Raw genomic sequence first — 16,483 nt, 5'->3', positions numbered from 1 at the left:
AAACTGATGCACAAAACGGTGTATTTGTGAAAAGGTAAAAAGTACTACACACGTGTCTCTGACGGGAGCAACCATATCTACAGTGGCCTCTTTTTACGTGACCACTCAGAAACAATTTCGTTAGTTCGCAGCACTTCCCCCACTTCTATTACGTGACTATGAATATGCATAGTTTCTCAGACCGAGCGCAGCGTAGAACGTAAACTATTCCAGAACGTATTGGAATTATTAATAAAATGTAAAGAAATAGTAAATAGGACTAAATCTCTTTTTAAATTAATTTCTGTAAATTTTCAACAGAAATTCCATAAGGAATTTTAATGGATAAGTTTGAGTTTTTGATGAATAAATGACTATTCTGATAAATTGGCACTTAAAACTAAGCCATTAAGGTCTTAATGATCTTTTAGAGTCATCTGGGATAAAAAGAGTTAGTTGCGACAATAAAATGCTACAAGAAAAGTAATTCCTTGTGACATTTATGCTCTAAAATAAATAATATTTTGATTGTGCAAGCCCTAATATGTGAGTACTAGAAATCTTGAAAAGTTAACTACTCATAATTTTATGGGTTATATCGGAACCCGTTGTACTAAGAGTAAAGAAAACGAAAATCGCGGGAAATACAATGGAACGAAGAGCACTGACGAAAAAGAGAAGGAAGGATGCCGGAAGTGTAAAAGCGACGAGGGAAGGATGGAAACGGACATGGCATTATCAGAGTTTCCGGCGTTTGCTGATAATAACGCCAGCCAACCCAGTAGCCACGTGCGTACGCGCAACGTTAAAAAGTGCGTTGCTTACACGTATAGGCAAATTAGAATTATTTAAAGCGAAAGTTATCGCCGTGTAATCAAAGATTGAGAGATACAATTTTCTTCGATAATTCCAAAAATGACGTGGACCATTACCGGTGCTTAATAAAATGCGAATCCACGTAAAGTCGCGCTTATTCTTCCTACGAAGGGCTGAGCGTACGTGTCACTTGACGACGAAGAAAAAAATAAGAGAATTCGTCTCGAGTTACTCGGTGAAAAAAAAGTAGAAAAGCAAAACGGAGAAGAGGAGAGAACGAAGAGAGGTCGGCGTACGCGAGCAGCACATCCGGCAGAAATGCGACTGGGAAGCAATCGGATATTGTATGTGGGTAAGCAAGAAGCTGCTGATGCCGTCCAAGTCCTACGAACTCTCTTAGAGCATATCACATATGTACATGCGCGAGTTGAATTGCGTTCTCGCGCCTTCATGACGCCACCTTGACCCACAAATAGTGGAATATTAATCGTCGAATTAGCATCGTTGGCGAGAAATTACGAGTATAAAGGATGAAATAGTTTAATATGACGACGTTACTTTTTAAACGATAACATTTGAAATATAATAGTGTTATACATACACTATAATTATATTATATAAATATAAACAGTGTTGGTGAGAATATGTTATATATGTTTAGTCATAAGTAGAAAATTTGATCGCCCTTTTTCTTCATCTCGTAGCGTCGTATCTTTCGGACGAAATCAAACTTGAGATCAAGACACCCTGTCGCTTGTTTGAATCGTTTTAGGGCGTTCCTAACGTGGCAAGCAGTTTTCAAAGTGGAAAAATGCCCGTAACTAGATATGAAAGGACGCAAGGGGAAGAGCCAGGGAATTAAAATGCAGGCATTGAGTTACCGAACCGACGAGGACGAATAGGTCAGAGGACACGAGAATCTTCTTGAGATAGGAGCGAAATCAGACTGGGAAGCAATCGGATATTATGTAAGCAAGAAGTAGCTGACGTAGCTGGATATACTGTACGGAGTCTCCTCACTACGTTAGAAGTATGTAGGGTTCACGTTGCACTTTCGCACCCAAACGGCGCCCGTTGCATTCCGACCTTCGTGACATTCTATCCTCGCTTGCATCGCGAGAAAGAAGACTGCAAATCGTTGCGGCAATAAAAAAAACGGAAAGAAGTAACGGAAGTACTAAGCGGTATAGGAAAAAAGTAATCAAAGTAGCACATAGCGCACATTTGGATATCGCAGATTAAATAATAAATCAGATTGTGGCGCATTATTTCTTGTAGTATTCCAGCGAACTTAATTTCACAGTTAGACGATTATACCTCGGCGCGATAATAACTACGTTATCGTCGCATTAACATTCTTGTTCACCTGTGCTTTTGTTTCCTTTGGCCGTTCTAATCTGCCCTCGGCTTTGTGATACTTATTATTTCATACAGAAAGCTCAATCAATTATCAGCGGTGTGTGTACTTGCACGACTCGTTCGCGGCCAGATGTGCAGACATTGCAATTAATTGCCATTTATGACTTGGATCTTCCCATTCTTCTCATTCTCAATCGCATTATTAAACATTTAAAGAACTAAAGATTGAGAGATACAAAAATTTTCTGCCACCAATTTTCATTTCTCACAAAGTTTCGTGACCAACGTTCATACAATTTCATACAAGTATAATAGGAACTCGCGGGAAGTAGCGCGAGAGATCGCCATATTAATTTTAAATAGGCTGAAACGGCGACAAATGCAAATAGAAACGAGAAAAGCGAGTTGTGCGCGTATACTGGTCTAAGAGAAAAAAAAAGTTTTCGGATCAACTGGATTAATTTAGGGACGGCCACGTGCACGGTCCTTCTGGATGATGCACGGCTCTTGCGGTGCTCTTGCATCGACGTATATACGTGTACGAAAGTACACCGAGAGAAATAGTTCTCCTATAGGTAGGAGGGGATAGATGTCTGGCACGGTTAAACTTAAATCATAGCCAGCATGGACTCGCGGATGAAACACTCGAGGTCGCGGTAGGTTAAAAGGAGCGTCTCTCTCGTTGCCGTCTGCTAGAACGAAATCCGGGTGGTGCGGCATGTGTAACCGCAGGCTTTAGTTCCTGAAGGACCACTTAAACCCTCTAAACTTTCCCTCCCCGTTCCATCCCTCAAAGATGTGTCTTTCCTTTTCTATTTCTTTCTCTCGATAATCGTCTTCATTATTTTCATTTTTGTTACACGTGTCAGTATCCGATGATTATGTTGTAAAACGGTGAAAAAAAATAGTAGGATTAGGACCTAAAAGTCAAAACGGAAGCACTTGATTGGAGTATGAAGAAAAAAAACGGCAGCAGGAAAACTCGACTAACTCGTCTAATGTATGTAAAAAATTGAAATTATTTTTTACAACGTACGAAAACCTTTTAAAGTTCCCAAAGTGTTTCTTCGAGAACTTCAGTAAGAGAAAAAATCCCAAATCAATGAAAAAACACACAATGAATTGATAAAGACACATGTAGTAAAAAAATATTTTAACGGAGATGATTTAAGATTCGACAGAGACATTTTCAACTTTGACTCATTGCTTTCTTAGCACGACGAACTTTCATGTCAGACGGATAAAGAAGTCCGGTCGACCTCCGTGAACCTTGAGAAGGCACATTTATCTTGGCGTCATTATTAGTATCTAAAATAAATGATCGAGACGCGTTGGCTTATAACGTTCAATGTAATCGTCGAGCGTTATCAATCGAGCGAGGTTTAATTATTGCCGAAAATAGACAGAAGAAGGAGAGCAGCAAGTTGCGACGCGCAGGAGATGAAGCGCGCCGCAAGTAACAAGTTGCGTGCGTGCGATATCGACTCGGTCGTGAACTTGAGCTTGCACAAGAACCAAAATTAATTGAAGACGACACCGAGGAGGTATTTAAAGAAAGAAATTGCATGTCTTAATCGAAACTTATCTTCGACACGGCATGCCTCGCGAACGTGATATTACACTGCAATAAATTTCCGATCGACTTGAGAATTGTGATTTTACATCAGATTACAAGAATAACGCCTGTATTTACTGGGTATCTTGTAATCGCGTTCTCAAAAATAGTTGTCTATCCAATAGACTTTCTGACCTCGCTTCTATTACGATTCAATTTACACTTGAGAGCATAATTTTGCAATACATCGGTTGAATGAAAAGCTACAACCTTCGCTAACAGATTGCAACGCGATTTAATTACCTCCCAGAGAATTCGTACGACATGGAAACGTGTCACTTATATTTCCAAGTCGGGAATGGCATGAGTTTGATTGTGGTCATTGATATTAATACCGGTTGGCATTCGATTAGATACCTGGATGCGTTAGCACCTGAAAATATGGCGGAGTTATCGTGAACCAACGCGCGTCTGCTAGATACAACCCTATCATTACCTCTGTGTATCGCACGTAGACACAACTAGATTAGGCCTACGCGTTCGTGCAACCTAGGTCATGGCCGTATCAATGCCTCCTTCGATAGCCGTCGGCGCGTGACGTCGTGGAAACAGGTGTCGCAGACATATAGAGGTACATTAGGACACGACGACTCTTTCATGGCTACCGTCAAGCCCAAAATCGTAGACGAGAATAAAGAATTCGGAAATTACGACGAAAATGCATCGTGGTACTAAATCATCGATTTCGACAAAATAATAACATTCTCCCCAAAAATGTCCGTAAAATAATAGCTAAATTTTGGGAATAAAAGAAATGAAACTTTTCCTATGTTTATGAAACTAAAATGACAAATTAGTATACATAAATTGTAAAATTATTGCAAAATAAAGAAAATATACTTAGAAATTGATGATACTATAATTACAATAGAAACAAGATATTTGATTCAAACTGGCGCGCCATATCACGATTATTATAATAGCTTATTTATTCTTTTGTTTTATAGTTAAAACAAGTTTGTTTCTCTCTAAAGATAATATTTTTTTGAGACAGAGGAAAGTCCCCTATGATGAGATAGCGGAGTTTCCGCTGTTGGTTTCATCGTGAATTTATTGCCCTTGGAGTGAAATCTGTTTAGTGGAAAATTGATCGTTAGATCGTGTAATCGTTGCGAAAAAAGTTTGTGATTGAACTTGGACGTTGAAAACCTACTATCTTACATTAGAATTCTATCTCATAATAGAGGGACTTTCCTCTATCATTGAATATTAATAAATGTAAAATAATTATTTCTCCCCTGTAATGAAAGTGTACATAAGATCCTATGCAATATAAAACTGAAATTAGTGAGGTCGTAAAGAGTATTATAACATGCGTATGACCGATTGTGGATTGGAAAAGAGTTCATTGGTATTTATTAGTTAATCTGCTCCCGACAGGCCAACAAAACACAACAAAACCGCGAATTCATATCGCGGATTCTCGTTTACAAAGTCGACATGTCAGTGGTCAACAGCCAGTGACCTATACGAACGATAAATTTTCAGCCTCTCCCGATAACGATGGGAATTCGTAAGATACCCACCGCGTATCCTATCGATCATCCAACATTCATTTAACGACACTCACAAATAGTTATGTGCAGGCTAAAAGAGTCGGACGAGAAATTTTGTCCCCCAGGGATGCTGTGTCAAGTAAGAGGATGCTGAAACACGATACTGGAGTGGTCCGCTGGATCAACCCTAATTTAGTACCGTGAAAGAATTAGTCACAACTATGTGATTATCCGTGGCTAAGTCGATCCGGCCTACGTACCGCATTTTCTACGACTGGCGGAACATCGAGGCCTTTTCTTCGTTATTTATGATAATTGTAACATGAGCATCGCGACAGCTTGAATTACCGCCAAATCATCATTCGCGAAGAAACACTACCTCGCTGCCCTGAATCATACGTATTGTTAAAAAAATCCGACAGAGTGGAATTCGGCAAGGATCTCGACATAAATATCTAATAAATCGTTAATACAACTAGGGGGAAGACGATTCCTCACTCACACACATCCCACCGATGAGACCGTTTATATAATTATATAAAAATTAAATGCCTCTTTTTAGTCGATCGCATAACTCGGAAAGAGTGGATTTGAATGACGCATGTGCGTCAAGCGCGGAATTCGAGACGAGCCCGAAGGAACACGTATGTCTACACGCCCACCGATCACGTTTGACGATATCCACATCGATGCACGTCGATGCAACGCGGGAACACCACCTCGTGTCGTTTAGCGCCGGCGCTTATTTATTCTTGTACGATCGCAGATGCGCGCGACGAAGAATCGTCACATCAAAGAAACACCGCCCACTTCAGGAACGCACGATATGGCGCGCCGACGCATACGACCAGAGGAGTCTCTGGCTCCTCAAGGACCTCCTCGAATGAGGGTTGTTTACAGATCGGTTACTTCCAACTTCCCATGGCCATGTTACCCTGCACTTTGCCGTTTCGTATTTCTAACTGCCGCGTAGGTTTGAAAATTAGCCACAGAATATCAGAGTTGGAAAAATAAGGGAAGAAAAAACTATGTACAGCTAATAAAGTTACAGTGCCCACAGTATCAATCCCTTTAGCCATAGTCGCAGAATTTATCCTACTAGACAACACAAGCGCGCGCTTCGCGCACGCCATTTGCTCTCGCTAAAAATTGGCATGGTTTCACGATAGAACTTAAGTTCTATGGGTTTGACAGCCGCAAATAACACGACTGAAACATGTATCACACAAGCGAGACAGCCAATCAGCATCTCGGAAAAGCGACAACAAACTTCGAGACTTTCGACAAATGACTTCACACGCCTTTCTTTTATATAGGAGGAGACCTAATAAATTTTGCAAACACGGTGGTCCATAAATATTAGTAAACATTTTTTGTGAAGCCATCAAACCAACAAGTTTTTCTGAGGATGGCTTTACGAAACAATCAAACTAGTATGCTATTAAGTAGAAGATAAAGATTCAAAATATATTATTATAAAGCACTGGAGCTGCACGTGAAAAAATTACAAAATACATTCAACAGAGGTCGTGACAATTAGTAAGTTACGAATAATGTTTCTCGTTACGTGCGCTTTTTAGTGCGTTCGCGCTATCTCAACGATACCCGGCCAATTCTTGCACTTTTATTGCTGGAGACACGAATCCTGCGATTTGATAATCTAAATCGTGAGGATACATTGCGATCATATGCAAATGTCGATATGACGAATTTCAGGAGTACAAGTGAATTAATTATTATCGCTAGACGGATATTTAATAAGGGTCTCTCATGATTTCCTTCAGTTATAGCATTAAAACGAAAAGAATGAGATTATCAACTTATTAGTTACGACACAAGTATGCGATTCGCCTGCTGTTGATCAATTCTCAATAATTCTTTTAATGCTGAATCTTGATCGACCATAATCACATCTTTTAATTTTACTTACAAAATATCAACTGTTCACTTTTGACATAAGTTTTTTCATAAACATGCATTTTTATTAAGAAAGAATCTCGGCAATTTTTACGTATATACTTCTGTTCACAAGAAGAGCATTAAAAAAGTTGTTCCAATTCAACTATAAAATAACACTATTATTAAGCGCCGTTTAATTAATAATGAACAATCTTTTACTCACTTGCAGTCAAACTCGCCGCGGCACTAATTTGCGTCGGTGCTGTCGCCGGATTAACAGTTTGCCGTCTAGACGGTGTGCCGTATTGTGACGCTAATGCATCGGTTGGTGATACATACGTCCAAGAGCCGTCTATGGGGGAGACAGCGGCCGTACCGGTGGTATTCTGCTGAGAGGATGAATATGGCGGACTGTAACCGCGAAAACTCGTTCGAGTACCAAAAGGTTGTGAAAATGCCGGTAAAGATTGATGGGACACCGTGCCCGCAGGCTTGCTGCCATAATCCTCGGAATTCGAGAGCGCACTCAAACCTGTAACTGTCAGGACAACGAAACTGTATTATATTATGAAAAATCCCCAAAACTTATATAGACTGTCCTTTTAAACAGGTGTCTGGTTCCTCAAATTCTGGAAATTATTTTCTAAAACCGTGAAATATGGAGAGCTCATTGCACGTTTTAAGTTTGGACAGTCTTATTTATATCTGTCGCTTGTGAAACTATAAATCACAATCCCTTTTTTAAAATATAATCGACGGGGATGTCGTTAATATCGAGTAGTTGAGACCCCTCTTCGAGGCGATGCTAATTGATTTTCTTGGAGCGTGATCCCAGGTAGCCAGCTCACTTGTCATCATTTTGTCGTCTAAATGACGACACGCGACGTCAGTTGGCTACCTGGGATGTGCTTCACGTTTCTTTTAGATTCATCCGCATCTTGCTAAATTTTGACATTTCGTGGAAAAATATACTTAAGGAAGGTTAGAGAATGAACAAAAAGTCAAACAAAGAGAAATTAAAGTTGAACATCTAATTGAGTGTAAACTTTAATTAAAAAATGAGCGACAGTTTGAAAAAATAATCAGAATGCATTCACACGACATCTGTATAATTTAGTGAGAATGGACGAAAATAAAAGGTAATATAAAAAAATGATTTAACTATTAACTCCACTTATCAAGAGAATGGAAATGTCTATCCTAAAAGGTAAAAATAAGAATAATGCTAAATGACTCGCGCATAATGTATTGTTCTAGTTTTATTAAAATCGATTTGAAACTAGTTGAAAAATATGGTCAATTATAATTAAGAATTTACATTTCTAGCTAATAAAATTTTGACAATTTAGTGGATCATCGATCACTGATCATTGATCATATTTTGTATCTAATTTTTATCGAATAATTTTCAATCAAATATTGCTTAAGTAGGGAGAAAGATATTAAATTAACAACGCGTACGTATAGAATAAAAATTTCGTTACATTTAATGAATCTATCTCGCTCTTTGCTTCGTGATTCTTTACTTCGTATTTCTTTATCCTGACCTAAGCATTGTCAATTGTCCTCATAGCTGGTATTTACCTTGTGCATTCCAAAGTTGAGATGACGATGCCAGGTCCGTAGAATTGTAAGAGAGAGCATAAGTTCCTCCGGTTCCAGCCGCGGTACCCATTGCGCTGACGCTCGTCATCGGTCGATACAATGACGAACTGTAACAGTAAAGCTTATATATAGAACGCAGAAGATGGTGTCCCGTATTATTTGGTTAATCTGAAATGTGTCGTTTTGTCTAGCAATATCAATGGAGCAAAAGAAACGGTTCGATTTGTTTAGAAGCGAAAAGCACACGCACTCGCGTGGCGCATCTACAGCACCATTTCGCCTGAAAAGGCTCATCTTATCAATTTTCATATCCTACATCATGCACAGCCTGTGTACGATATTAGTACGGTATCAATAGCGAAATATTAATTGGTGATAATTTGGAATGTGGTGACAAAACTGCGTCTTTCCGTTTGCCGCTTCCTCGCGCAACGACGTTTATGTTAGGTTCTGGTAATGATGTTTCAAGATAATCGAGTTGTTTTCGAAATTTACGAGAGAAGCTGAATATACACTTAATTATTGACCCTGTCGCTGCGGGAAATTGCAGTGCAAAGCGCGCACTGCGGGTGGTGGACGCTCAGCGACGATGGACGCTACGAATGGTCATACGACTTTCTTTTGTACGTTCTATAGAGAAAATGCATACGAGTTAAAATATTGAATTGATTTGCTTTACTATTTTAACAAAGAAAATATTTTGATCGATTCCTGGTTTTTATTAAATTCTGCAGTACAAACGTTAAATATAAAGATATCGAGCAAGATATGAACAATGTTTGGTTGCTAAGCATTGACGAGATAAGTGCACCAACAAGGATCCGCTTGGCAAGCGACGTTTATAAGCGTAGAATGATTTAACTTAATTATGGTGTCTATAGGCGTCGACAGCGACGGAAAGATAAAATAAATAGTGTCAATTTCCACTCGTGTTTTGCGCGCGGATCACGTTTCGCGAATAAATACGCCCCTACCCATGGGATATGTGGATCGCGAGGCGGCGTGTACCTCGCGAATCGATCGTTCGGATCGATCGTTCGATCCGAATGCCCTGGAGAATTACTCTTATTTTTATTACAAACCCAGTGAGAAATGATTCGACCTCGTTTTGACATCGATCGACGAGTCATTTCTCGCTGGGGATTACTTGCATGTGCATAGCGCTAGGTTGCGCACACCTATGTCAATCGCGAACTTATCCGTCTCTTGAAATTTTCCGAAATTTAACTTCGACTTAACATTGAAAAAAAAAGGAAACGAGTTCTAATTAAAAAAGGGTGCGTATGAAAAGTAATTTAATTGTTGTACGGTAATGAAAAACATATAAATTGAACATTTCCCTATTTCTGCAACTGATTTGCCAACACATGCCTATAACTGACAGCGGTATCATGGTATTATTAGCATTGGAGGGAATCGCTATTCCGTGTCGGTAACACCGGAAACTAACCGTCGCGGGAGAGCGGAAACCCCGCGGCTGGACACATAATGCGGGTGCGGGTGTGGGCGCGTGCCCGAGAAGGCTACCCTTTCGGTTTGTCTTCGCGTCCCCTGCTACGGATGACCCTCATCTTATGAAAGGTACGACATGGCTACTCCATTACCATTGCCATTACGAGTTGTTTATACCTGGCTTCGACTCAGCAGCCACTTGAACGCAGCAGGATTCTACTAAACTTGAACGGAATAACGAGCCGTCAGACTTATGGCACGAGCGAATTATGTGTCTCCACTTAAACGCATTTTTCGAAGCGACATTATCCTCGGCGAGGAATGTCGATGAATCCCCTGGATTTGTGTCCCACAGGTTTCGGAAAATCCGATTACACGGGAGTTAAAATGATGACGCGTTCAAGTGGAACGTATGACAAATGACATTTTTTTATCATTTATCATAACCAGGACTGTCACAATTACATTTAAACGTTGACAAATTTTTGCTCACTTATATTCCCAGAAAATGTGTGACAAAATTAATTCTATTAATTTACAAAATTCGTATGGCTCGCACGATGATAAACACGAAGGACTAGGAGCCGTGATAGGATGTTAATGTCTAAATATTTCATATTTTAAATTTATTGCGAAAAATATTACCTCAGCCAAGGTATGAACCTGAACCTCCCTCTCGCCAGGTTTAAACCCTGGCTGAGGTAATATTTTTCGCAATAGATGCAAAATATGAAATAATTAGACATCAACACCCTGCCACGGCTCTTAGTCCTTTATTCCTTCAGATTTGTGTTTATGAATTTAATTTTTTTTTTATTGTACAGCGCAATTGCATACGCATTTGGACGATCGTTATTGATTCTAATGTAAATTAATTAATTTGGATTGTGTGGCAAGTCTTAGCAGACTCTCTTCTACCTATGGTGTAGGCTTTTATTACGTGTAATTATGCGCGAAAAGTCATCCTGCCGTCGTCAGAACGCTCCGCATGCCACGCGCGCATCGCGCACGTGCACTTTATCTTCGAGCGCATTAACGTGTCCCAAACAAGGTAAAGAAGCGGTCGGCGTAAAACAAACGAAAGCACCGCTGTACGCTCGCGATGATGTCAATACGGATGCGTCCTTGAGCACTCGCGCGGTGGCCTGGGCACGTTTCTGCATACCGGTACGTGTCCAGAGACACCTTTGCGATTGCTCTCGCGATGGCGAAGATTGCCGAGGTGCTTCTCGCGTGGTGTCCAAACTCATCGCCGATCGACAAAGAAAGATAGAAACATTGATAAGCGCGTACAATTTCGTCGGAAATTAAACACAAAAAGAGCTCTATCGCCCGCTAAATGTTACGTTAGAGATATAAAGTGAACGAAAAGATTGAGAAGATTTAGTAATATAGATTTATAGTTTGAATCATGTGTAATATATCAATGACTTACACTTGAAAGTAAAGTTGAATAGTAAATTTTAAGCGAAACAAAACTTGCAAATTTTGCCACCTAAATATTGGCAATAAATATATCTAGAAGGCACAAGCGATGCTTGCGTGCGAGGCGGAACTTATTAATTAGTTTTCAATTAATAATTTTTTAAAATTAATTAGCTCAAGTTTTTCTGAAATTCCTTATTTTATATCACACGTGCACGGCATATGTGTTATTAACACGTGAATGCCATGGTTAGATGAAAACTGCGACTCGCAAAAGTGCAAAAGTGCATGCCCAGCATATTGCTCTTAATCGCCAGTAGAGTTGTGACGAATATGAAATTTGCAGTCAACTCGACACCCGATGGTCTGACCTTTCGAGAAATCTGCTTAGGCGATTTATATTTACATAACGGTTAAGGTAGGTTATGACACGAAACGGCAGGACTGATCGACGACGATCGCGACAAAAATATTTTCAACGATGTACAAGAAGATGGAAGTTAATTTTCGATGGAATAAATTGCAAAAGAAGGAGGGTAACAAATTTTACAGTCTAGATTCTCTTCAAGCAGCACACGGTGAATATCTTTTAGAATATTCCGCGATAAAAACCACCGTGAAAAACTAATAAAATTGTCAAGTTCGAAATCGATTATGTCAAAGAATCTCGTGCCGGAAGACACAATTTATCCCTATGTGCATTTTGATCGTAGGTAAAGTCCGTATCAGATTACAGATTGAGATTGGGATTAGATTGAAATTTGACCGATCACAAGTAAAGTTTATTAATCTCAGGTTTAGTAACTTTTACTCTAATTGGTCAAATTTCAATCTAATCTCAATCCGTGGTCTGATATGGGCTCAAGAGTTACGATGAACCCGCGTGGACCCGCGCGCATTTTACATTGGCAATGTAAATACCGGTGAATGAGAGTCGTCTAACGGTTTCGATTGTCTTAGGATGTGTCGTACGTCTGACACGAGCTCAACGGACATGAGGATGAGTCTTAAGTGCATCGGCTAAGTGCGATGGAACGTCCAATGCAATACGAGTGCATCAGGAGCGAGACCGTTCTCCGTGGAACTGGTTGCGCGTATCCTGGATGGTTGTGTACCAGGTGCAATCGGGTACTTTGTAAACCACTAATACGAGAGGAAACGGTATTAAAATGGGCACGCGCTGCATGCAATTGCACACCCGGTGCAACGATGCGCACGATCCGTCTCGCTAATGCGTTTCGCAATGTAAACGACCGATGGTGGTGAGGCGGAAGGAACCTTCCTTCGACAAACTGAGAAAGGTTGCAGGCGTGGTGAAAAAAAATACACAATGCGTGAATTTTTCCACGATTGACAAACATTAAAGTAAAGATTAACAAACAGCAAAGTCCTAAGTAAATAAAATTACAATTCTAGACTTTCTAGAAAACATGTTTTTGAGATAGAAAAAAAACTTGTGGTCACATTATTGATAATGCGCATAATATTTGGGGAAACGCCGTTTACATAATATAAAATCGAAATCTTAGACAAAGAAAGGAGGAAGTAAATGGAAAAATATAATAACCTCTAAAATAAATAAATTTGATCATCCCATGGGGAGAGAATATTTCTTGTAACCTGTAGTTTGCTCTTGACAAACTCGAATAAGGGTCTAATGTGACGTAACGTCATACTAACAGGAATCGAGGGCGATTTTATAGTCAGCAGGCGAATGTATGTGCGCGCGTATATTCTATGCATGCGTAACGGTTGCACGGAGAGTTCAATAGCAGATCTCTCGGGTTTCTTCTAAGAACCTCTGCCGCACTTTTAATTAGTACCGCCGCCGCCGCCGACGCCGCCTCTGGTAATCTTGATCTCAAACTTCTTCCTCCCACAAGACGCAAGTATAACGACTGTAACGATTGTTTAGATAATCCATAAGGCCGATGAAACTGGATGAGAAACTCTCATCAATAAACGACTATGCTCTATAAGTCGATAATGTAACATGTTACTTATATCGAATCGTAAAAGTTTGCAGTAAGATTAATTATAACCTTTTAATCATTTTTCGGGGGAATACCAGATTAGCTCATCGGAATTATAGCGTGTGACAAGTTTATTTAACAAACAGAAGATAAACTACAGATATAATACGCGTACTATGTGCCACTGGAGAAAGACGAGGGGGTCCCTCACGGTTGACGAAGAGTGCGAATTTCGCGAAATCCAATATAGCGAGTTTAATGTCGACGGGGTTATAGCCCTGCTGCCGTAGGACTATCTGAATCCACCGAGCTGATAAGACGCTTCTCACGATGGCTCGCGGAAAAAGGCGGGGTAAACGTAAAGATGAGAACGATAAGTCTACTGATCAAGTACATATTTATATATGCGTTACTCAAAGGTGAAAAATACATTTGTATTTGCATAGGCATTGCGATGAACATCGATACAGAAATTGATATCAAGTTCTAGAATTTTTTTTTTATCGACGTATATAGTGGAATTGAATGTTAAAATAGCTGAGCGATATTAAATGAAAACTTTGTCCCATTTTTTCCACCTCTTTTAATAAGTATTTCAATGTAAGACTTGAAATTAAATTTCGTCCATTTGAATTAGAGAAAATTGTGTAGTTTACGTGTATTCCTAAAACTTAACTGAAAAAAATTACTAGCGACTCAATATCCGAATTCAAGGTTAACCTATTCTTTTCTCTAGCTCTTGTCGTTGCAGAAGCGGGATAGCAAGTAGGATTGCAGAAAATTATAATTATAAGAAATATTGTAACATGACGAAAAGTCTATGCCGTTTCAAGAGTCCTGTAACACGGTGGATATCTCGTATGACGAAAGATAAGAAGGGTACCATTTCTTATTTACTTAACCGCATTGAGATTGTTTAAGATATCACCGCTGATCTTTTTATACGGTCAGGGTTGACAGAGTGTTAGACTAAATCGCGTTAGTGTATGAATTTAATGTTTACAAATGCGACACACACACGTAGAGAACTACATTTTTAAAAGAAGCGCGTATACGCGTGTAAGATTAATGTGGAAGATATGTAGTAAATATATATGTTAAGATAAAAGAGTTTTATACATTTTAAAATATTTTGTTTATATTGCAATTATTTTGCTGTCACGTTGCATTAATTAACGCTACTTACTTTTTTTTAAAGCGAGATTAAACCTCGTTTTTTTAAGAAAGTATACAATATTTAATTGATTGACACCTAAAAAGAATAATATATAGGTTAAACGGTAAACTGATTACGTGCGTATTAATTCATTTGCGATTAGACAAAATACATAACACGTTGCAATACGATAAGAGAGAAAGAAAAAAAGAGAATAACTACGTAATTGAAAATAATTGAAATGGCTAAAATAATAATTTGATAGATGATCTCACATTTCTTTTTGAATTAATATCTTCGTTCCAAATATGTCTACATATAATATTATCTTATAAATCATAATATTAAGAATATCAAATATTAAACAAATACGACAAATATATGTTGTTGATGACATGGTAATAAATAAATAATTATACATAATTACCCGATCTAATAGAACAATAATTCCCATTTAATCCCGTCAGAGTTAATTTGAAATTTAGTTTCGTCACTATCTATTCAGTGAAAGAATTCCAAAACTTTGTATTGATTTCCGTATAGATCCGTTAGGATTGCGTAAATACAGATATATATATATATATATATAAATAATTGTTATAATTGATTATATAAGATAATATAATTCGTAGTACATTATTATTATCAGTTCTTCATATAATTTCTATATAATCTTCAAATATCTAAGACTTGCGTGACATGCATATGATTTTTATCAAAATTTAGTTAATTACATGTCACAGAGTCAAAATAAAGCAGCATATACGAAGCACCATTAGAGAAGATATAATATCGAGCATTAGACGTATCGATAAATAACGAAGTACCCGGTTCATAAGATAAATCTTTCATTAGAAAAAGACTCACTGCATCTTAGCAGGCGTAACAGGCTGATGCGTTTCGATAACTTCTCTCCTCTTCCTTCGCTGAGGTTTGTCTTCGTTTTGTCGTACAGAGCAGAGAGGGCAAAGTAAAAAATGCGGTGCCGGAAAAAAAGAAAAGAGCCAGAGAGCGTCCCGTATCTGTCACCGGGCAGACAAGAACTGAGCGGAATATAATCTAACAGAGTGCATGAAACGTCGAGCCGAATGGAGTTGTGGAGGACCTCGAAGGTGGTCAGGATTTCCCCTTCTGCAATCCCTTCCCCACTCGAAGAGACCCTCCTGTAGTGACGGACAATTATCCCCACTTGTTATTTTCTACGTGTTTTCCCCTCCTACCGAGATATCACCGACGCGGCGATCACATTTCGCAGTGTACCCCAACTTTGCCTTTTCTGACAGAGTCTGTCACGAGTGATCCCCACCATTGTTATCGGCCACTCAAGACGCCCCACTGTTTGACGTTCTTCGCCGATTACGCCTCGTGGCTTGCTTTCGTCCTGTCTTGACGACACCACGACATAGACGAAGTGATGCAACGTCTTTTTTTTGTCCAATAGTCTCTCTCTCTCTCTCTCTCTCTCTCTCTCTCTCTCTCTCTCTCTCTCTCTCTCTCTCTCTCTCAAAATTTACAAATTTGTAAATTCAAATAGATTTGACTTTTGAAATATTAAACTCCGAATTATCTTCGTATAATGTTGATTTGCATATTGGAATAATTTAATTATATTCCGACAATTCACAGTCGGATATTTAGAATCTTAATCTGGGAATAAACGTTGATCAGATGAGAGTAATTATGTTGAATGACAAATCGATGCTTGTCG

The 16,483-nt window shown here is 39.0% G+C and overlaps 1 protein-coding gene and 1 pseudogene across 4 annotated transcripts in view; one reads left to right on the top strand and one right to left on the bottom strand.

Annotated features, from left to right (window-relative positions):
* Positions 1–16,483, bottom strand: part of LOC105560350 (box A-binding factor-like) — a 58,273-nt gene that overhangs the window by 4,740 nt on the left and 37,050 nt on the right. For all 4 annotated transcript variants that reach the window (XM_012009394.1, XM_012009396.1, XM_012009395.1 and 1 more), the window contains 2 exons: positions 8,749–8,876; positions 7,388–7,702 (listed from right to left, as the gene is read on the bottom strand). In XM_012009394.1, the coding sequence (XP_011864784.1) occupies positions 7,388–7,702; positions 8,749–8,876 (443 nt within the window). The remainder of the gene's footprint in view (positions 1–7,387; positions 7,703–8,748; positions 8,877–16,483) is intronic.
* LOC105560348 lies at positions 7–2,852 on the top strand (annotated as a pseudogene).

The sequence above is a fragment of the Vollenhovia emeryi genome, unplaced genomic scaffold (genome assembly GCF_000949405.1).
Source record: "Vollenhovia emeryi isolate VEMERY1.0 unplaced genomic scaffold, V.emery_V1.0 DF939232.1, whole genome shotgun sequence".
NCBI lineage: Eukaryota > Metazoa > Arthropoda > Insecta > Hymenoptera > Formicidae > Vollenhovia > Vollenhovia emeryi.
This window is presented reverse-complemented; position numbering and strand designations above follow the sequence as displayed.